Genomic DNA, 22,943 nt, shown 5'->3' on the forward strand with positions numbered 1-22,943 from the left:
TGTGATAATAATCGTATGCCACTGTCTATTTTTTTTAGTGATGTGTGGTAATCGGTTACAATTATAAAAATTAGTTTTATTATTTAAGTGATGCTGTAGTAACTGGTTACAACTATAAAAATAATTTTTATTTTTTTAAGTAATATACCATTATCAAAATACCAACTGAATTGTAACTGGTTACTTAGTGTGATTTGGAAGAAGAAAAAAATGATACGAAAAAATAAACTAAATTGATCGTGAAGGTAACTGGTTACAACTAGGTCTGAAAAAAATGAAAAAATAGAGACAATTGCGATGGTAAGCGGTTACTTAGCCAGACTTGGAAAAAAAAAAAGATTCAAACAAAAAATATAAACTGATCATAATCGTAACTAGTTACAACGATGTTTGACAAAAAAATCAAATCTAAAAAAAAGAACCAATTGCCATGGTACCTGGTTACTTAGTCAGGTGTGAAAACAAAATCAAATCTAAACAAAAGAATATAAATAAATCGTTATTGCAACTGGTTACAATTAGGTCTAAAAAAAAATCAGATATGAATAAAATGAATCATGCGTTATGGTACTTGATTACTTAAACAAATTTGAAAAAAAAAAAACCCATAAAAATCCAATATGAAGTACAAAATTAGATGTGAAAAGGAAGAAGAATAAAACTAGATTTGAAGAAAGAAAAAGAAAGATAAGGAAGACCACAAAAGAAGAAGAACCAGGTCGTCGTCGTCGGGGGCAGTGATGGAGGTGGCATCACCGGCAGATATCTGAGATGGATATTGAATGGGGAAGGAGAAAGAAAGAAATGAGAAGAGAGAGATATCGTGAGAGAAGAAAAAATAAGAGAGAATTCTGTAATTAAGTTTATAGTAATTTATTTTTTATATTTTATAGAATTACTATATTTTAAACTTTTTTTTCCAAAACTTATTATATTTTTTCTCAAAAATTTAGAAATTATATATATTTTTCCCGTAAACTACCCTTATTTTTTCCCCCTCATTATTAATTTTAGGCCCAAGCCCGAATTAAAAACCCAGCCCAATCCATTCCAAGTAGTCTAACCCTAAGACAGCTCTTTCTCCCGCTCTCTTTCTCTTTCTCTGTCACACGCACGCACTGACCTCTCTACTCTACCTGCTCTTCGTCTCTCTCTACCAGGTAATTTCTTTGAGTTTTGTAGTATGATACTTACAAACTCAATTTTCTTACTATTGCGATCAAAAATTGAAAATTGAAATTCTCTATATATAAATATATATATATTTTTTTTGTATAAATACATATTCATTCTAGTTCGCTATTATATTGTATAGTGATAATTCGAACGGCGCCAGAGGAAAGGGAAAGAGCTCTCTCAGAAGCTAGGGTTTTATATTTCTGAAGTTCAACCTCTTCAATTCGCAGCCATGGCGAGCACCAAAGTTCAGAGGATTATGACCCAACCTATTGTACTTTTCTCTCTACTTCCTCCTCCTTCGAATGTTTTTAGCGTTTCATTCTTCTTTGTTTAGTCTCACTGAATAGTTTGCCCTTGGTTTTTGCTGTACCAGAACTTGATTTTTAGGTTTCTTCAAAGCGTAAGTCCACACTTTTTCACTTCCTGCTTAATTCTGATTTCTAGGTTTTGCTTTAAATTGGTTTCTAATTTTAATTTTGTTGGCTATTCTTGCAGAAAGCACGCATTCAAATTTGGCTTTTTGAGCAGAAGGACCTAAGGATCGAGGGCCGAATCATTGTATGTTCTCTCTCTATAAAATATGGATTTGGTATCTTTTGTTTTTCATATACATTACTATTGAAGAACGAAGCTTACTTTTTATATGGTTTCTTTGATAGAAGTGTTAATAGAAAAATAAACGAGTAATGTTTTAGCATTTCATGCTCGGTCTGTTATATTATTATGACGAAATACTGTTTATTGATGCAATTTATATTCTCTACCACTTCTTTACTGGATTCTGGAGGATTTCTATTACTGTTAGTGCTAAGATTTCTTAGAATTCTAGATTTTTTTTTCATCTCTGCTTTCTATTAGTCATGGACATGGACTGTTAAGTGAATAAAGTTTCAATACATGTAGAGGCTAGAAAAATATTGCACAATTTATTACCATTAGGGAGAAAAATATGCCTTCAACTTAAAATCTTCTCTTTGTGAACTGTACAGAATATATAATTTTATTTTTCTGCTGAACTTCCTTTAATACAAGGAGAATGTTTATGGTTAAACTTAGATCAAGGTTTTCAAATAGTAGTTCGGAAAATGAGGTGTTTTCCCTTAGCTCCGCAAGATTTTTTTTTTCTCTTAGGCGTACTGAGGTGTAAGCCTCAACCATAAGAACAAAAAACTTCATAAAACTTATAATATTCATACAAACAACACACAATTCCATATCTTTTTTTTTTTTAATACATTGGTGGGGTTTGAACCCCTCCCCCTTCCACATACACTCACACAACCGACCACTTTAGCTATTCCCAACTGGCACAACACATAATTCCATATCAAAGTCATAAAATTCATGAAATTACCAGTTCTAAGTCATAAAATCACAAACTAAATTCACTAAAGGTTTTGAAATAAAAAATCATAATTCATTTTCATAGAGTAAGTTGTTGGAAGTAGCACTAGCCAAAAATAAGTTGTTGGAAGCTAGGGGCTGATGAGAATGGCTGAAATGGAGGAGAAAAATAGAAAGAAGAAGCCTGATAGGACTTGCTGTGAGATAAGGTAGGCTAAGCCGCAGAGGCTTTTTGTGAGTGCCTCAAGGCTTAAGCCTCAACCGATTTTGAAAACTAGGGGTTAGAGATACTCTGGAACGTTAATTATAGTGTAGCTTTTTTTTTACCGACAATTTCTTTGTGAAAAGCTCTTCTTCTGCATAATCTATCATGCTGTTCTCCTGCCTTATATTCTGGACTGTGTAAATTATTGGTAGTTGGTTGGTCACAGTGCATGATTTTTATTGACGGAAAGAAATCATGTAATTTTCTCTAACAGTAACCAGTAATTAGCTGAGAGCCTGAGAGACATGTTGAAATTGGCAAGCAATGGAACTTGTGTTTTTGGATTGCATAGTGGTCAGTGTGCCTAATTTTAGCAAGATCACTATAACTTTATACAACTGGTTCATTCTATATAGGGTATGGTTTCCATTGGAAAAAAAGGTCATTGATCATTTAGACCTATGAACTAGTTTTACTTTTAGCTCATCACTAATAGGCGATTTAAACAACTTGGATCTGTTTTACCGTTACTATAGGTGGCTCAGCTTAGAGGAAGTTAAACCAAGCCTTATTTTTATTTATTAACTTTTCTACTTACTGTAGGGGGCAGCTTGACCTTTTTGTATTCTCAAAGATTGTCTTTTTCTTTAATGTAATTCCTTGGTGTATATTTTGAAATGATCCTTATTATTCTTTGATTAGCATCTCAGGTGAAATCAGTAACTTGTCTCTTATTTATATGCTGAAAATATGATTTCCGTACCAAATGTAGGCAGAAAATAAGTAAATAAATTTTTTGCCGACATGGTCACTATGTTAATTTTCCATGCCACTTTCTCTAAATTTAGTTGATTTTGTGTCCTGTTGCAAAAGCAGCTTAAAGGAAGTTAGTTCAAGCTTGGTTATTAGATTTCTTTACTTATTGCAATTGGCAGCTTGAGTTCTTTTTGTTTTCTGGTTTCCCTTTTCTCTGTTTGGTAAAATGATCCATGTAATGATGTAAGAGTTTGATAAGCATCAAGTAGAATGAGCAACTTGTAGTAGGGTAAGCAAATAAGTACATATTTTCTACACTGTTTTTATTTCAGTTATGCATGTCACTCTAAATTTAATTGAATTAGTCTGATGAAAAATCACAATGGAGCTTCGTATTGAACTTTAAATTCTTGATTGTAACTAAGACTATTATTTGCATTATTGAAGACATCATATGCTTCATATTCTGCAAGACTGTAACTGATATTGAAATTGAAATGATGCATTTTTCATTGTTTACCAGCATATGCGTAATATTCCTCTAGCAATTATTTTTGAAGTCATGACAAGGTGGATCATCAAGCAAGAATTAAAATGTTTTTTTTTCCTAGTCATACATCATGTACCTTACTTTTTCTGACCAGACTCTTGTAGATGTCTAAATAAGTGACTAACATAGTAGGTCTCAACTTGAGTATAATTTGGCTCATGTATATCTCATGCCTTTTTTAACACCTCTTGTAAATATCTGTAGTACCTTTGCGCAAAACTCTTAAATCGTGATCTTAAGGGCTTTCATTTGTGGTTTTATAGGGTTTTGATGAATACATGAATTTGGTTCTTGATGATGCTGAAGAAGTCAACGTCAAGAAGAAGAGCAGCAAGACACTGGGTATGTGTCTTTAATTCCTCGTCCCATTCTCTTGTGCTTGTTGATATACTCAGGTCTGATTTTTTTTTTCCTTGTTCTTCAGGGAGGATACTTTTGAAAGGAGACAACATAACTCTGATGATGAATTCGTAAGTATGCGTAAAAACAGCTTATATTTGTATATATATGCTATTTAAATCTTTCCCTCTCCCTCATTGGTAACTTCTTTTCTTTCTCAGGGGAAAATGATGATCATGCCACTGATTGGATTGATTGAGGCTTACAGTGTTGTTCCCGTAGCATAGCATGTATGTTGAGTTAATTTACAGTTGCTACTTCGGCCGCTTGGTTTGAGTACATTTTGGATAGCATGTAGGAGAACTCATTGAATGTTGATTTTATATGCCTATAAGTAGATAAGTTGTTGCATTCGCTTCTCTTAATTAGTATCTGCTATGCTCTGATTGTCATGTTTGTGAAATCTAGTCATGTCATTTCTCCTAGGTAGAACTATGATGTCTGAGACTGAGTCATATCCCCTCATAAGTTCATAACCATGTGAAATTTTCTGCGTCCTCTTTCAAAAAAAGCTGTTTTGGAAAATTATTCTTACGGAACATTTACATTTACCTCTTGGAGTGTTCCAGGCACCACAATGTAATATGTCACAATTTTTCAAAATTTTAATCACAGGATGGGGATCAAAAATTATCATGTCTTTAGGAAAGCTTTGCTATATTCTGAACCCAAGTATCATAGAAAATTCTTTGCATCTAGACGCAAAAACTGGTGATGGAAAAGAACTAGGAATAATTCAGTTAAATGTGAATTATCTGTATGTGTGTGCAATGGAATGTTATACCAATGAGTGTATTCTGTCATTACTCCAGAAGTTGCTTACCTTAGACCGTTGGAATATATTTGTTTACTTAGTCTAGTACAGTCCCTACCAAAGTTAGATGAGAATACTCGTCCACAATGAAATAAGGCTGATTGTATGCTGAGAAAGCTCATGTTAGATAACACATATCTTTTATGAAGATGCTCTTCTGAGTCGACTTGAGGATAGGAGAGCTATAGGGAATGGTTTGGCATTCTTGTTGATGTATTTGAAGAATGCTTAACTGAAGTCCAACATAATGATGATTGGCCGTAGTTCAGTAGTTAGAACAAGACTATTTTTTCGTTTTTGAAAATAGGCTCCTTGCCTTATCTTTCAATATTTGGGAACTGAAAAACAAAAACAATTGCCATGTAAGTACACAAAAGGGTCTTGAACCTCTGATCTCATAAGAGCAAACCTCAGATCTCCCTCTTGTGTTAGTTTGGTTAAAGCTATTGAAAAATTACCCCATTAGGATTTTATTAAAATTTTCTGTTATAGGCGGCATGTTATGTTTCTTCTCAGTCTCGCAATGACCTAGGGATGGAACTCATGAACTTGTGTTTGACAAATCAATTTGCTGTCAATCAAGGATTTTTATTCATGGAAATGTAGTGCTGCATCTCGAATGATTCTTTAACACATTTTCTCTGTAACAAAACCAATGAAAATGATGTAAAAAATAAAAATGGGGGGTGTGAGAAATTGGAGGAAAAGGACAGTTTATTCTTTCTTTATCCACTGGCCCCAAGGGAATAGGAAGAGAGCTCTATAGTCTTCTCTGCTATTGAAACTAGTCACAAAATCAAAGACTGAAATGAAAGCAACAAATGAGAGAAATTTGAGGATCCAGGTGAATGTGTCTGGATTGTTGCTGGTGGAGGTAGTAGGGTCATGGAGGAGCCCATGTAAATGGTTATGGTGGTCCTGGTCGACGTGTGTCATCTGCTATAGTGAGTGTGTTGCGCCATGTGTCTGTCCATGGGGAAGCAAAGTGCTCAGACCCATTTTGTATTTTCGTAAAGAAAATTAACAAGTTTTGGATCACTACCCTTGTAGGCTTGTACTGATTACTGACTCATCCTCCACAAACATAATATTCCATCTAATTACTCTCCTTGTCCTCTCATTTTCACTCTCCTGTTCTGCAATTTGCTTGTACTTTTTCTGAGACTTTCTCGGTAACTGGAGCCACCCCAAAAAAAGAATAACGTAAATTCAGATCAAATGACTTTTTGTTTACATTTAGAAACTTTCCGTTCAGGCCGCTTAGCGTTTCTGTTCACATTCAATGTAAAACAGTTTTGAAAATAGATAATAGTTCCAGAATTGTTTACTTTCAAAGTAGTTAGTTTATAATTTATGGTAATCTAGAAGACCTCCAACTTAGCCAACCTACCCCCAAAAAAAACACCCAAGCTTTTTAATTTGCCATCACTAGGTGAAAGTAGCCACTTGAAAATGCTTATGAAGCAGGAGTGTTAAAGAACAGAACAGCCCATTGTACCCACCCATGCTTAGGTCTATACTAGAGCTTAAAAAGGTCTTATTTAGGGGGGGCTACAAAGATTTGACGACACATCAATGGAGATATGATGTGTCTTAATCCTTTTGTTGAGGTTCATTGGACATTTTCATCGTAAGAAACAAGTCATATTATCATCATTATTATTATTACATCACTAGCCACCAAAATCTTATGCAGTGGTAGTGCCAACTTTTTTTTATTCATTCACCCAAGTGGTATGTCATTTTTATCTCCATAGTGGGCAGCATATGTATTAATCAACAATATCTCAAGGCTGCATTTTTAGCAACCACAATTGACATTTTACTAGCTAGTGTGCAGTTAAGAAGTACTCAATCACTCTAATCAATATTATTACAACACTTGGCATTTGAAGAGTGTGTTTGAAATTCTAGTGCCCCCTCAATTTATGTACACTTAAGTGTACAATTTGTTTCTTCACCACATACTTAAGGTAAGGGAGAACAAATTTATTGAAAAAGCAAAGATTGGCACATGGGATTTTACCAGCCATGGAATGCAAAAAATAAGGCTAAGATAGAGAGAATAAAAGGTATTAGTTTAAACAATATGATTTCAAAGGCTTACTGAGTATAAATGGAGCTCTCATGTATTGATATATATATGTGTGTGTGTGTATATATATATATTTATAGTTATAATGTTGGAATCGAATAAGTTATAATTTATTTGAGATGTAGCCTAATATATTTATATAGTATTGAGAATATGCTATGTTTATTATGCCTAGCTTACTTTTCTCATAATTAATTAATAAATCATGTCAAATATACTGTACAGACATGGGATATATATTTAGAAAATGCATCTGAGAATATGAAAAGTTATTTTAGAAGTCTAAAATATTTTTCTGTGATATCTATAAATATTTTGTTGTTCATCTTAAACTTTTATGTAAAATAGCTTATATAATTATAGTTTTCAATAAGAAATGAGTTTTTTCTATCCAGTTCCAATTTTCTACTAATTACCAAAAGAAAAATATTGGATTCTTTATTTTTCATATAACAAGCATATCATTGCCACACAAAAAAAAAAAAGAAAAGCATATCATAATTACTTATGTATAGTAATAATAAAAAATCATACCTTCATTAAACCGACGAGACTTGATGACCAAATCAATAATCTGAAATAGGAACAACATTTTCAAGTGAGGAAGGTGATTATTGCACTACATATAATTGACATATATATGAGTAAAATAGCATTATATATATATATATATACCATTACGTCAACATGATATTGCTCAAGAATGATCTTCGACTATGAATTTTTAATTTATATAAACTGGGCACCCACCACCATTAAAAAATCATGAGTGGCCTTAGTTGGATTTCCTTCATTTATTATTATTTTTGGAATTTTCCTATTGGAGAAAGTTTGTACTTTGTGCCACTGAATTTCACCAGTGATCTTCCTAATCAGTCCACTAATTGTATATTATGCATAATGCAACCGAGTCACCCCAGACAGTCCATAATTGTTATGTGGACACTTTGGGAGCATAAAACAAAATAATAATTACATACTAATTTTGAAAGGAAAAAGAATGATGTAGTAATAAATTTGGACCAGTGCCATAATCCAAATGATCATTTGGATCATTGAATGCTTTTATTCTTTCCACCCATTAATGTAAAAAATATTTTATCACTATGTGACATGTAAACTTTAACTAAAGATTCCTACAATAATGTCAACATTTGCTTTCACAAGGAAACGGTTGTTTCATTAATTCAAATCATCAACAGTCGAAGAGATAAAAATATGATTACTATTCTAAAGTGTAAAATTACAAAATTTACTCCCAGCTGAAATCACAAGTCTTAATATTTGTTTTTGAATGATGTAAAAAATAAAGTTTAAATAGTTTATTGTATACATGACTAATTTTTGTATGTGCGTGAAAAATAACAAATTTGAATTTAGTATTTTCGACATTAGAAATTATTCAAATTTTTTTAAAAATTTACAAAATATCTAAATAATTTCAATATATCCGTCATAGAAAAATTGAAATTATTTAAGTACCGAATACAATTTCCCTGTATAGACAGGTATATTAAAGGATCGTACTTTAATGGTTATAGGGCCCTTAAATTCTTTTGTGTAGGGTTAAGATCATTTGTATTTGGAGTGTAGTTGAAAAAAGCCAAAAACACTTCGTGGTTGTTTGGTCCTTCTTCCAATCAAATCCAAATAACTGTATATGTTGCTTTTACAGAGCAGAGCACATGGAACTTTGTAACCATTCATAATAATCGTACTACCTTTAACCATATAAAAATGGTCTCAGATGCTTTCTTTCTCCCCAGGTAGATGCAAATTCTCTCTCATCATATACATAAACTATAAATATATATTCACTATCATTGGGGTAGTTCAAATCAATGTTACCCTTTTTATTTTCCTCTCAAAAATACCTTTTTTTTTTTTATATATTTGCTAAATATAAATAATATGTACCACTGTAGGAGTGATTGTTTTTAATCATTACCTATAGATATTTAGATATTTATAGTATATTGAAAAGGGGAAATTTTAGTTTTTATGTTTGATAAATGCTACTATTTAAAAAAAAAAAATTAGACATATTAAAGATTTCAAAATAATGTTATTTTTTGGTACTTTACCCAAAATACATTTACTATTTCATCCCTCATTTTTCACTTTTCACTTCTTATTTCTCTCTTCTCTCTTCCCTTTCTCTCTCTCTCTCTTTCTCTCTTTCTCTTAGTTCACTCTTTCTCACCTCACAGCACCACCGACACTACCACCACACTAAATACTGTATTTCGAACATATCTGAGCATGCTTTTTGAGTTTTTCTTGCGATTTTTTTTTCCAGATCTGAAACTCTGAAATCTACAGAAAATCGACATTGCTCGATGGTGGTTCGATGATGCTCGATGCCAGCTCGATGAAACCTTCAAAATTATGGAGCCATAATCAAACCACTATCGAGCAAATTCGTTTTTTCATGAAAATCTTGATCTTGAAGGCCCCAGCAAATGATTGCTTGATAGTGCTCAGTGCCAGCTCGATGGAGCCTTCAAAATAAAGATTGTTCATAAAAAAATGACTTTGCTTGATGGTGCTTCGATGGTGGCTCGATGGTGCTCGATGTGATTTTTGCAAGATACATAATTTTTCACTCGGGTGTCCGTTTTGGGTGATTTTTTTTATTTTGGGTAATTTATCAAAATCTACACGTTCGACATGCTCATATGCACATTTGAGAAGTTTAAAACTTGAAAACATACCAAAAGATGTCTTAAACATGAGGTATGTTTGCATTTTTGTATTTTTTTTTCAAGTGTTACACTTCACAAATGTGCATATTAACATGACAAACATGTAGATCTTGAAAAAATAACCAAAATAAAAAAAATCACTCCAAACGGACACCCGAGTGAAAAATTATGTCTCTTGCAAGAATTGCATCGAGCACCATCGAGCCACTATCGAACCACCATCAAACCAAGTAATTTTTTCATGAAAAACCATGATTTTGAAGGTCTCATCGAGCTGGCATCGAGCATCATCGAAACACCATCGAACAATGTCGATTTTCTGTAGATTTCAGAGTTTCGGATCTGAAAAAAATCGCAAAAAACCCAAAAATCATGCACAGATCAGTTCGAAATGCAGTATTTAGTGTCTTAAGTCAAAGAAACATCATTATATTTGAGAAACAATTAATTACCTATAAATTTCCACTCAAAGAATCATCAAAATGTATGTTTCTTTGGATATATTGTGTTTATCTTTACAAGGTGGCTGAAGTTACGGAGGTTTTTCCAATGTTGGTAGTAGCGTCGTTGCCGTGGGTGGTGGTGTCGTGAGGTGAGAGAAAATGAACAAAGAGAGAGAGGGAAGAGAGAAGAGAAAAGAGAGAAGAATGAAGTGAGGGGAAAATGACAAGAGTATTTTGAGTAGAGTGTCAAAGAATGACATTATTTTGAAATCTTTATTATGCTTAATACTTTTTAATTAGCACCATCTATGATGCATAGAATGTGAAATTTCCCTTGAAAAGTTGCAACTTTATATTTTTACGTGACGATGTATAATGTAGTTTCAGAAAACCTCCCATAATTATTTTTAAGAAATTCCAAATGATTTGGAAATGGAAATAAGGATTCAAACAACATGTTGCACATACATATAAATATCAAAACAAGCACGAGTGCAATAAGTTGTTCAAATTCTGATTTTGACATCTTAAATTATTTGGAATTTATTGAAAATATGTGGGAGATCTCCTCTAACTACGTTATACATTATCATGTGTAAAGAAAATGGAGTTGCAACTTACTAAAGTATCAAAAATACTAAAAATACTTATAGATAATAATTAAAAATAATTACTACTAATGTTATAGGAGGAATTAGTTAGATGAACTTGATTGAAAATTTCCACCCTTTTGGGGTGTTGACACAAAGAATATATGTTGCCATAGTTATTTAAAAAATCATTATATATAATTTTACTTTAATGTACGTAAATGCCCATTAGCATAATATTGATACTTAAAATCTTAATACCTGTTCTTACTTGAAGCCAGCATTGTGGGAAGCAGGAGTGGAGAATGAGGTTACAAACACTTTCTTTTTTTCTTTTTTAAATTTCTTTGAATTTTGTTTTTATCCCACAATTATTTTTTTTAGGGATCCAACAATTAGTCTTAGCTAGCAATAGTATGATATTACTTTTGTTCCAATTCAAGTACCATTTCTTTTAGCATTCTTAATTTATAACTAACAACAATAATAGCCTGTGAAATGTCATCATTGATCATTATTATATTTATTTTAATATAAATAATCATAACTGTGACCAGGCTAAAATTAGACTAAATTAAGTTAAAAATATTTATGCAAGTTCCCCTATAATCTTTTCATTAACTTTAATTAAACCAGTATTATTTTATCAGCTTTTTACAAAAACCTCTATCAACATATCAATTGTGTCGATAAATATATATATATAAGAAAGGTTAATATTCGTATATGTTTCACAGTGTGGGACATATTGGATAGTGATGATACAATGAACCTTTTTATCGAAGATAAAATATCCAAATGCATGTAAGGGCACTACCATATTATATATATTTACATATATATATATATATATTTATATTTGTGTATAGATATAGATAGGAAGAGAAAATAAGTGGAGATATTTATTGTGGGCACAAGACGTTTGTTTTAAATGAAAAGAAAATGATTAACCAACAATAATCTTAATTAATTATTATTGTGTGGCCAAATAAAAAATTATTAATTACTTTAATAATAAGGGCTGAGCTTATAATAATTTTGATGCCCTCTCAACTTATATATTAAGGGCTTACTTTTTTTTTAACTTAAAATAATTTATGTGTGGTTCTTCACAGACCAATTGGGTAGTCCAATCATCCATAATATATACCCTACTCATCAACTTTTGGATGAGATTATTTATTAAAGATTAAATACAGTAATAATTAAATTAATAAATAAGTATCAAATAATATTAATTTTCTTATGCAAAGAACAATTATTTGCTTAAAGATACGTGTCTTTGTCATTACATTAGTCCCTTTCAAGACTTTTGTAAGTGGTTTCTTTACCTTTTATTTTCTATTTATTTAATTATACACTGTTTTGGCATTATTATTATTTCATGTAATTAATTAACGATCATACCACACACATGTACTATTCTACATATAATAAATTAAGACTATATATATATATATGTTGTTATATTATATATTAGATATAGTTAGTGCTGTTAGGCTCATCAAAACTTGCAAAAGCTTATATAAATATATATGGATCATGTGAATAGAAAATATGCTTATTATTACTTATTATATATATATATATACTTTTATATATATGCCATACATGTATCTTCTATATATATGTACCATAATCCTATTTTTATCCAGATTCCACTTCAGTCACTTTAAATAGGAATTTTAAAAATAACTCTTTCAAAGAATCATAATATAAAACCAAAAGCATCAAAGTAATTTACTTATAACTATATATACCATAGTTGGGTATTGAAGCATATTATAAATAATATTCACAGCTTCTTTAACTGCTAAGCTTCCCCATTACTTTACTTAAAAATTATTTTAATTAATTACTTTGACATATAATGTTGTGACAATAGATTCCAACATTTTCCCACTCAATTTTTTTTTAATGTTTTAATTTTTTTTTATATAGCTAAGCTAGGATAACGTAAGATGTAGCCAGCTATATATATGTATATATAGCTAGCCCTAGGCCTATTATGATTAAAGTGAATTGATATTTTTTCATAAGTGGCCCAATTGATGATCAAACTCAATCGAGTGCCTTATCCATATATATCTTGATGATCATCATATATATATAGTAGTACGTACTATATGTGTACAGTAGTACATGTATATATATATTAGTACTTATGTTTTTGTTAGTTAATCAACTATTATATATTTCGATTATGATCATGATCCTATTCTCTCTGAAAAAGTATCCTCTAAAGAGTGTTACTTTTTCAATGACTAGAATATATAAAAGCTAGAGATCAGATGAGAACAACCAAGAAGCAATCATGGTTTTGTGGTAACCCACTTAGAAAATTATTTCAAATATTTATAAAAAGACAACAGAAGGAAAGAAAGAAAGAAAGAAAGAAAGAAGAGAAAGTTACAATCCCACCACTTCAAAAAAGTTGTAAATAATTCAAAAACAACAAATTAGTTCACACGTCAATATATACCCGAGTGGAATCTCAAAAAAAAAAAAAAAATATATATATATATACATGTATAAATAATCTATATATATATGATGCTTAATTGTAATTTGCGAAACTAATTAATTATTCATTGCACCAATTAGATTGTTTTTTTGTTTGTTTGTTTAAAGATGTGTTTGTTGGATTTATTCTAAGGTTATAAATAATGGTAAATTAACACTAATGGATTCCGGTTCCTTTAATTAGGTTATCGTCACTATATACCCATAAAAAAGATGAAATAGATATTAAAAAAGATATATATTTATAGCCTTATCTTCAATCCCATAGCAATAATATTAATGTGAGCAAATTATATATATTAGAAGATACGTTACTCAACTCAACTATATAATTATAATTATATATATATATGTGTGTGTGTATGTGTGTGTGATTTTGAAAAGAAAGAAAGAAAGAAAGAAAGAAAAAAGCTAGTACGAATTAATTGCTCTACTTTGTCATTTTCACATGCAAGAGTTCAAGTAGTACAAAATCTTTATTATGAAATTGATGGATATATATATATGTAATTTAGTTGAACATGTATATATATATATAGATGTTAATTTGTTTCCTTTTAGTATGGCAATTATTCAAGGGTTTTTGGTTTAACCTATCATAACACTTTCTTTTTTTATATAATGGTTGAAGAAAGTAAGGAAAACAATTAATTTGGCACAATAAAAGGAACTTTAATTGAAAGCTAATACTACTACTACACTACTACTACTAATAATACTTATAATAATGCCTTGAGTTTCCAATCTCTTACGCAACACTAGCTAATTAGGAAATACCCGTTTATTTCTTTTTATATAATATAGCAAAAAATAGAATTTGATTGATCAACAATAGCTAATAAAAATTAACAGCCACCAACTCTTTACACCTTTTGATTATATAAACATATATAAATTGAAGTTGATTAGACCCCAAGTACAAACTTCTTGACTTTCATATGACCTATTTCGTCAACTTTTTGGTAAACTTACCATTGATTTTGATTATTACATATTCTAGAATATAAAATAATACTGAACTTGTTGGCCAAGATTGAGCTACGAGAGTTTCATCGAAATTTTAGGGAGAGTATATTGAAAAATATATATATATATATAGTTAGTATATGATAATGATGGGATAAAAGAGTATTAATTAAAACAAGTTTATCCTATTAAAAGAAAGAAAAGAGAGAAAGACGTACACAATTTACTTATATATATACATATATCATATTAGTACTTATTAATAAGAGCTAGCCTTTCAACTTTGTGGCCCATTGTATAAATATATTCATATTAATAATAATTAATAATCCTAGAGAGTGGGATTTGGTTTGGATTTGATCTCTCTCTCAATATCGTCACCATTATTCTTCATAGAAATTTCCATATCCTAATAATAATCCATACATTTAATTAAAAGTAGATGAGTTAATATATATAAGATAATCATATTAGTGGGTGACACTAAGATGCATGATGTTTATATATAATTAATTAAGGCATAAATAAGATGGATTATGAGTAGTAATTAAGAGGAAGCTATACTATCTGATTAGGTACGTTTTCTATTTTCGGTACTTGAAGAAATTATAACTTACTTTTTTTTTGTATAACAACATATACATGATAGTTATAGTAGGCATTCCACTAATTTTAAAAAAAAATCGAATAATTTACGGTGCCGAAATCAGAGTTTAAACCGTCTTTTTTCCACAAGTATAAAAAAACAGATACACGTGTAACTGACTGCTTTAACTCTGATTTTAACATTGTAAATTATTTAAAATTTTTCAAAAATTGGTGGGATGCTTATTATAACTATAATGTACGCCGTCATAAAAAAAAGATTATAATTTATTTATATACCAAAAATAAAAAGTACTTCTATGGTAAAGGCAAAAGTGATGACCCTGCCTAAAAAAAATTTCTTATATATATATATATATATGAGTTTGACGTATCGCACGCACGGAAGGGAATATGAATATGAATATGAATATGAATATCCTTATTATATATATATATATAATTATGTATTGTATTGGATGATGATGTTTTTGTGAAAATTAGTTGTCGTCCTTGGCGTGTACGTAGTATAATGGAAGCTGACAATTTAATTAAAATGAGTGTTCACTTAGTGGGAACACTCTCTCTCTAACCACTCACCCATTTAACCAACATCTCCATGCCTATGCATATATGCCTAGCAATCATATATAGATGTATTAGTATAATTATATACATAATAAATGAGTATAACACATCCACACAATATTGGTGCATTATTTTTTATTTTTAGCATCTGGATATAATATAATCTAAATTTTTTTTTATGATGATATACATTGTAATTATCTAGAACATCCTATAAATTTTAAATTTTTTTAAAATAAATTATGGTACCAAAAACAGGTTTAAACTATATGTTGCATGCATGCCTATTTTTTTTATTTGTACAAGTGTAAGATTTGACAGTTTGAACCCTATTATCAGTATCGTAGACTATTCAATTTTTTTTGAAAATTTGTGGAATGTTCTAAATAACTACAATATATATTGTCATATATAAAAATTGAAATTATATCTATCCAAGTACCGAAAATAACAAAATACACTCAAGTTGTGAAAAAAAAAAGGATGCCCTCTAATCTTTTAAGTATATATATTATTATAGTAGTTAATATATTACTCATTTACCCTACTACTTTAGTAAGTCACCAAAAAAAGTCATTTGTTCTTATACGGCAAATATAAAAGTATTTTGTTTATAAGGGTTGGAATTTGTCTCATCAATTCAGGAATTTATTCCGTTCGATTATCATAATTATTATTTGATTATTATTGAATTGATCGGATGGTTTTCAATTACTAAAAGTTTAAATACACATATAATTACCAAAGTGAGAGTACATTTAATATAAATCTGTTTGTTTGTATGGCAAATATATTAATTTCATCATTTCATAATTTGGGAGTACAAAATATATAAAACTGAGTTACAAACAATGATATTATTAGCTAGAGTTGGGTATAATGTCGACTTGTTAGAATCGAATTTTTTTTTTTTTAATAAAACAAAAAGAGTATATAATAAGAGAAATAAAGTTTTTGACTTTAGTAATAGTTTTTTATAAGAAAATGGTATCTTACACTCTATATCAAGTAATTATTTAATTTTGTCCTCAATATGATATATATATATATATATTTGGAAATCAAAACATTATAATGAAAGAATAATAATTCTGTTTTGTTTTTTGAAAAAATAAATATAGTCATGTTGGGATAGAGAAGAGATGAGATGAGATAGGGCATGCAAATTGGGTACCTTTATACATACACAATACAACCCGTCCCTATTAGTTGCTTTGCTTACACAAAAATTTGGCAGTGGAGAAGACGATATCTAACGAGTGACAGCCAAAAGCATTATATATATACATACATACATACATATATTTATATTTATATATATATATATATATTTATATAAATAGTGGTGGTGGTGGGACAAGAATTGTCGTTGATGATTTTCTCTAGAGAGCCAGGTCTTTCAACAGTCACACGAGAGATTCGATCCCATTATATATTTTAGCTGATTTGACCCTTCCTTTCTAGCTTGTGCTGTTTTTTATGGTAAAAACCATACACTATATATATAGTTTCTACTATCTAGCTAGGGTTAAAACCATACACTATATATAGTTTTACTATCTAGCTAGGGTTAAAAATATATATATATATATTTATTTTTCATTTTGGTTTAGTTTTAATAATTTTTTGTAAAATACTGTCGTATATTTTAGACAGCTAATAAAAAATTTAGATATATAATCGAAAAATTCAAATAGTCGGTCAAAAATTTTAGATAACTAGCTGAATTTTAGACAAAAATCATTTTGTAAAATATTATCAAAAGTAGGACTGAGTACAAAATCACTTAAAAAAAAATAGAGACTATTTTAACAAATTTATCACTGTATATAAACTTACAATGTATCAACTTATTAATGTATTTACGACATTGTTGCTATATGAATGGACAGTACATGCAGAAACATTATTAATTTTCCTATATATATATATTGTATAACTTATTAATTTCCTAGTCACATACACATAGATGATGTATATGATACATAAATGAATGAAGTTGGTTTTGGACAACAAAAAGAGGTTACGGAAACTAATAAAGCAAAAGTAGAAAAAAACACAGTAATGACCTTTATATATATATATATATATATAGTTGCGTGTGATATTTTCAATATTTAAATTAATTTAGAGTTTTATACAACAACTATCACTAAACATACCAAGTGTGTGACTATATTTACTTGTATTTTTCCTGTTTTTATTATTCTTTTTTATTTTAAATGCAACCGTTTTGTTGGTATTTTACATACTAGAAGCCAAACATTCATCACCTTTTTTTTAAAAAAAAAAAAAAAAATTTTGAAATCCACAAAAGCCTCCACGGGGACCTACATACTTATAGTCTCCAATAATGTTCTTCTTTTTAAGAATATATGTATATATATATATAAGATTTTAATATATCTATACAAATATAGTTATATTTGTTTTATTTATTTCATGCTGAATTTTACTTATACAAAATGAGACCGATCGAATCCTCAATATAAATAGGAGAAATGACAAAATTTCTTATGAGTTATTAATTACAAATTACAAATTACAAATTACAAATTACAAACGAATTAATAAGTTGATCATATTTTCAGCAACAAGTGACTCATCAAAATATGATAAAGCCACATTAATAATTTGTTATTTAAAAAACAAACATACCACAACGACAATTTTTGTGGTAATAATAAAAATTGAAAGACTTTTTTTTTTTCAAAAAAAAAAAAAATTAAACAAATACAATAATTGATATGTAGTAATATTTGTCCATATATGAAAATATAAATATTCTAAAACTGTTTCAAAACCCTAGTTACGTCAAAAGTATATATAATTTATTAATAAAAGTTTTATTGTTGGCTCATATTGCATGATTTCTATTATTGTTTGTCATATGAAACATTGAATATTCTTGATTATTATATAAATTCATCAATGTCGTTGGTGTGTGTGATTTGATACATATATATACACATAATATAATTATATATATAGTAATATCCCTTAATTAGGTGCAACATAAATAATTATGTGTCACATTTGTTTTTTTTCTTTCTCTACTTATAGAAGGGTACGTACGTTGCAATCACGAGAATTGCTAACCACAATAGAATTTTAGTAGACCAAGTAAACTAATTTTATTTATATTTGTTTATATATATATATATAGATATAGATATTCACTACGTAACGTTCACAATTAATACACACACATATATAATCATATATATATGTGTAGTCGTTTTTTTCCAAAAAAGTATATATATCCAAAATAGTGATCAAATATTCATGTATATCCTAGATTCACTATTATTATTGACTCATTTTAACTTATTTTTCCGTTTCACGAGAAAAATAAATTATATTTACTGCCGTTTTCTAAGAAAATTAACGTTTTGTTTTGTTTTGTCTAACCTCATAAAAAAAACTAAAAAAATTCCAAGAATTGATTGAGAAAGGGACCCATACGTTATGATAATTGATGAGATAACATTCTTCGAAATACATAATCATAAGTTTGACCTAATTTGAATAAAGTGCATCAAGTAGTTTATATATGATGGCATGAGAAGAAAGCTATTGCTCATGAATTTTATCTTAATTTATATGGAGGAAAATTCTTTTAGTTTCACCTTAAGCTTTATTGGTGGAGCTTTTCAGTGTTCTTGATTTGTGAACAGTTTTCAGCATGATTTTTTTTGTGCCGTATATATTGTAGTTGTTTAGAGCATCCTGCAAATTTTCAGAAAATTCCGAATAGTTTACAGTACCGAAAACTAGGTTCAAACATGTTGTTTTCCAGACACATAAAAAAAATTAGTCACGTGTACAACAACATGTTTAAACCTAGTTTTCGGTATTATAAACTATTCAGAATTTTTTAAAAATCACGCCGATTATCTAAATAGTTACAATATATACGATCATAAAAAAAAATCGTGTCGAAAACTGTTCAAAGGTCGAGAACACTGAGAAACTCACTGGTAAGGCTTAAAGTGAATCCTCTATATGAGAAATTCCCTATATATATATAATATAAAGATATAAATGAATCGTTTCTACAATTCTATGATTAATTTGTTCAACTTGAGCTTTGTATTATATGTATGAAGAGCTATATAATCATAAAGGTAATTATAAAGTTCATTGAACTAGCTAGCCAGTTGTATATAATTGCTTGTATTCATTTTATTATTAACTATTATAAAATAGATGAAAAAAATGTTAGATATCATACTTAGGTATATTACCTTATCTTATCTTTAAGCTATGTTAATTATAACAATTAGATGATATTCATATATATATTTTTTCCTTGAATTTGATAATATAGGGAAAAAATTGGAATAACTACAATGAATAAAAATGGATGGATTATATTTACACTTCAAATAATCTTGGAATGATAATTCAATTAATACAATATATTATTATTTATTCCCCTATTACTAAAGAAAAATAACTAATGTGATACAACTCAATCATTTACTAACTTTTACTAGACTCAAAAGTCTTATTGGTTTAATTAGTTGCTTAATTAATTATATATATTTATTTATATATATCAAGTAGTGTAATAATGAGTGTAATTACTCTTATTACATACCAAACCAAACAGAGCATTATTAGTGCCAACCATTTCTCTCTTTCAGGGGGCGGTAATGATATCCTATGCACTGTACCACTGTTGTACGGTACGTTTGCTGACGTGGCTTGGTTGTGTGGGACACAGTTCCACGTAATAATGTTTTATTTACCAATTCTGCCCCTCAGATACCAACAAACAAACAACCCAGAGAGTCTACATACCCTCCTCTGGGTCCCTCCACATCTTCATGCAATATGACATCATTATTCACCAAAAAAATAATTTATTTAAAAAAATTAATATAAGATTTTTTCCCTAAATTTTTACCATTTGGGTAATGGTTGAACTTAACTGATAATACTTTTTTTTAAACCCAAAGGATTAATTATTAAGTGATTATATATATTTTACCATTTTTATATTTTAAATATTTATTTATTTTAATTATTTTTTTAAAAAAAAAACAGAGAAACGAAACCATGTCTTGAAATTTGTCTATAAATACTTGTCATACTCATTTCCCACTGCCCAAACCAACACAGAAAACGCTTTCATTTCTTTACAAATCTCTTCTTTTCTTCTCTCTGTTTCTCTTCTTCCGATTCTAATGGCGGGCAGACTACCCTACAACGCCACAGCAAGGTCACCGATGACGATGACGCCACAGCGTTCGCCGTGGCATTCTCCGGTGCCATACCTCTTCGGAGGGCTGGCGGCCATGTTGGGTCTCATAGCTTTCGCTCTCCTCATTCTCGCTTGCTCCTACTGGAAGCTCTCCGGTTACCTCGACGGCAACGACGGTAACAGCTCCAACGAAGACCGGGATCTCGAGGCCGGAGAAGGCGACGGAGCTGAGAAAGCTCCGGCGCCTGTGTTCGAAGAGAAAATCTTGGTGATCATGGCTGGTCAAGTCAAGCCAACTTTCTTAGCCACCCCTATCTCCAGTCGTTCTTCCTCTTTCGGCGATACTAGTAGTAATAACGGTAGCTGTGTCTGTGGCCAAAAGGGTGACCAAAAATCGGTCGAAATGGTGGCGCCGTTGCCGGAGAAGAATGATCAAGTAACCACCACCACCACCACCACTACCAGTAGTAGCAGTAGTACTGAATCTGATCATGAACATCAAACCCATTAAAGTATTTTCTTTTTTTTTTTGGAAAAAAAAAAGAAAAGATTTTGTAATTTGAGCCTCTTTTTCATGATGGGATTTCTGGTGTGATTTTTTCTCTTTTGTATTATTCTCTCGGGAGCTGTAAATTCATTTGAGAGTGAAAAATGGGACATAATTTCATATATATATTTTCCAAACCAAGAAAAAATTACCCAAAGTGTATAGCTTTTTATTCCTTTTCCTTTTTCTTTGTGGCCTCATCATCACTTTATTACTATACTATATATATATATATAAATATATCATCTTTTTCATAGAGTGAATTGTATGAAGTTTTGTCAAGAAAACCCAGAAAGAAACCATTGATGGATTATGATGATGAGGTTGAAAGAGTGTGGTACGTGGGAGAGGTTAGCCATTGTGTTTGGCAATGGTGATGATGATAATAGGCACGTGTAAAAGCTTAAAGCTTTATTCATACCCAAGCTAGCCACCCTTAAAAAAAGCTACCTGGCTAGCTTTATATATACATATATAAATATTTATATAAATAAATTTTTGATGCGGCGAAGTGAAACTGCTAAGGTTTTATTGCACAGTTTCTTATGAATATAAATTAGATTTTGTTTGTTTTGTTTTTGAGTTGAATTGTAGTGAAGTTATTAATTACCTCAAAGTTATAATTCTCATTTATTATTGCCTTTTCATTTGCTGGCCACTACTCTGTTTTCTTATCCTGTACATGAATAATATGATAATATAATAATATGATCATATATATATTTATTTATTTATAATGGTAGGTATATATGGACCAGTAGTGCTCTCTTGTCTATATGACTTTATTTATGTTTTAGGTCATAGGTTGTTTCTTGTTTAATTATTTAGTCTTTCTCTTTATAAATTAAGTTTTTTTTCAAGGTTAAATTTATGTGGCCTCTAATTATAGTATTTATCTCCTTACTTTTATAACTTTACCTTATTAATTTCTATCTTCTCATAATATATATGTACATTGTGTCAAGAATTATTAGTCCATTATTTTGTGGATTTTTAGGAAAATTTTAAGGCAGCATATATTAGGTTTCCCATCCATATAAATTTCCCAAATTGTAATATTTTATACCAATTAAGTTTCTTCTTATTTAACAATTCAAGTGATTAATAACTACCCCTCAAAAACTATATATGTCTATTCCACTTTGCTTAGTCAATTTCCAATTAAATGAAATAAAGATGATCACACAATCCCATTCCAACTATATATTTGTAGCAATGAAACTAATAATAATGATAATAAAAATAAAAAATGAATAAAAATTTACAAATAAAGTTTTTTAGTAAGTAGGACACGTATAATGAGCAAGCAAATTAAGGTTCCACTTGGTGAGAAAATGGATTCTCATGCATATTATTATATAAGTATTGGGTTTTGGGCACGTACTCTATCATACATTGGGTGGTTTTAGAGTACCACAAATATTGCTTCTTAAATTATTAAACTT

At 29.7% G+C, this 22,943-nt stretch overlaps 2 protein-coding genes across 2 annotated transcripts; both read left to right on the forward strand.

The window, feature by feature from the left end:
• Window positions 1-1,020: 1,020 nt before the first annotated feature.
• Window positions 1,021-4,784, forward strand: LOC133783068 (uncharacterized). Its single transcript, XM_062222601.1, has 7 exons — window positions 1,021-1,160; window positions 1,316-1,450; window positions 1,553-1,579; window positions 1,675-1,737; window positions 4,298-4,376; window positions 4,459-4,504; window positions 4,595-4,784. Exons 2-7 carry the CDS (start codon window positions 1,409-1,411, stop codon window positions 4,602-4,604), a joined length of 267 nt encoding a protein of 88 aa, XP_062078585.1. The 5' UTR covers window positions 1,021-1,160; window positions 1,316-1,408; the 3' UTR covers window positions 4,605-4,784.
• Window positions 4,785-20,859: 16,075 nt separating this feature from the next.
• On the forward strand, window positions 20,860-21,655 carry LOC133783069 (protein GLUTAMINE DUMPER 5). The gene has a single exon (XM_062222602.1). It carries the CDS (start codon window positions 20,935-20,937, stop codon window positions 21,460-21,462), a length of 528 nt encoding a protein of 175 aa, XP_062078586.1. The 5' UTR covers window positions 20,860-20,934; the 3' UTR covers window positions 21,463-21,655.
• Window positions 21,656-22,943: the final 1,288 nt, after the last annotated feature.

The sequence above is a fragment of the Humulus lupulus genome, chromosome 6, assembly GCF_963169125.1.
Source record: "Humulus lupulus chromosome 6, drHumLupu1.1, whole genome shotgun sequence".
Lineage (NCBI taxonomy): Eukaryota > Viridiplantae > Streptophyta > Magnoliopsida > Rosales > Cannabaceae > Humulus > Humulus lupulus.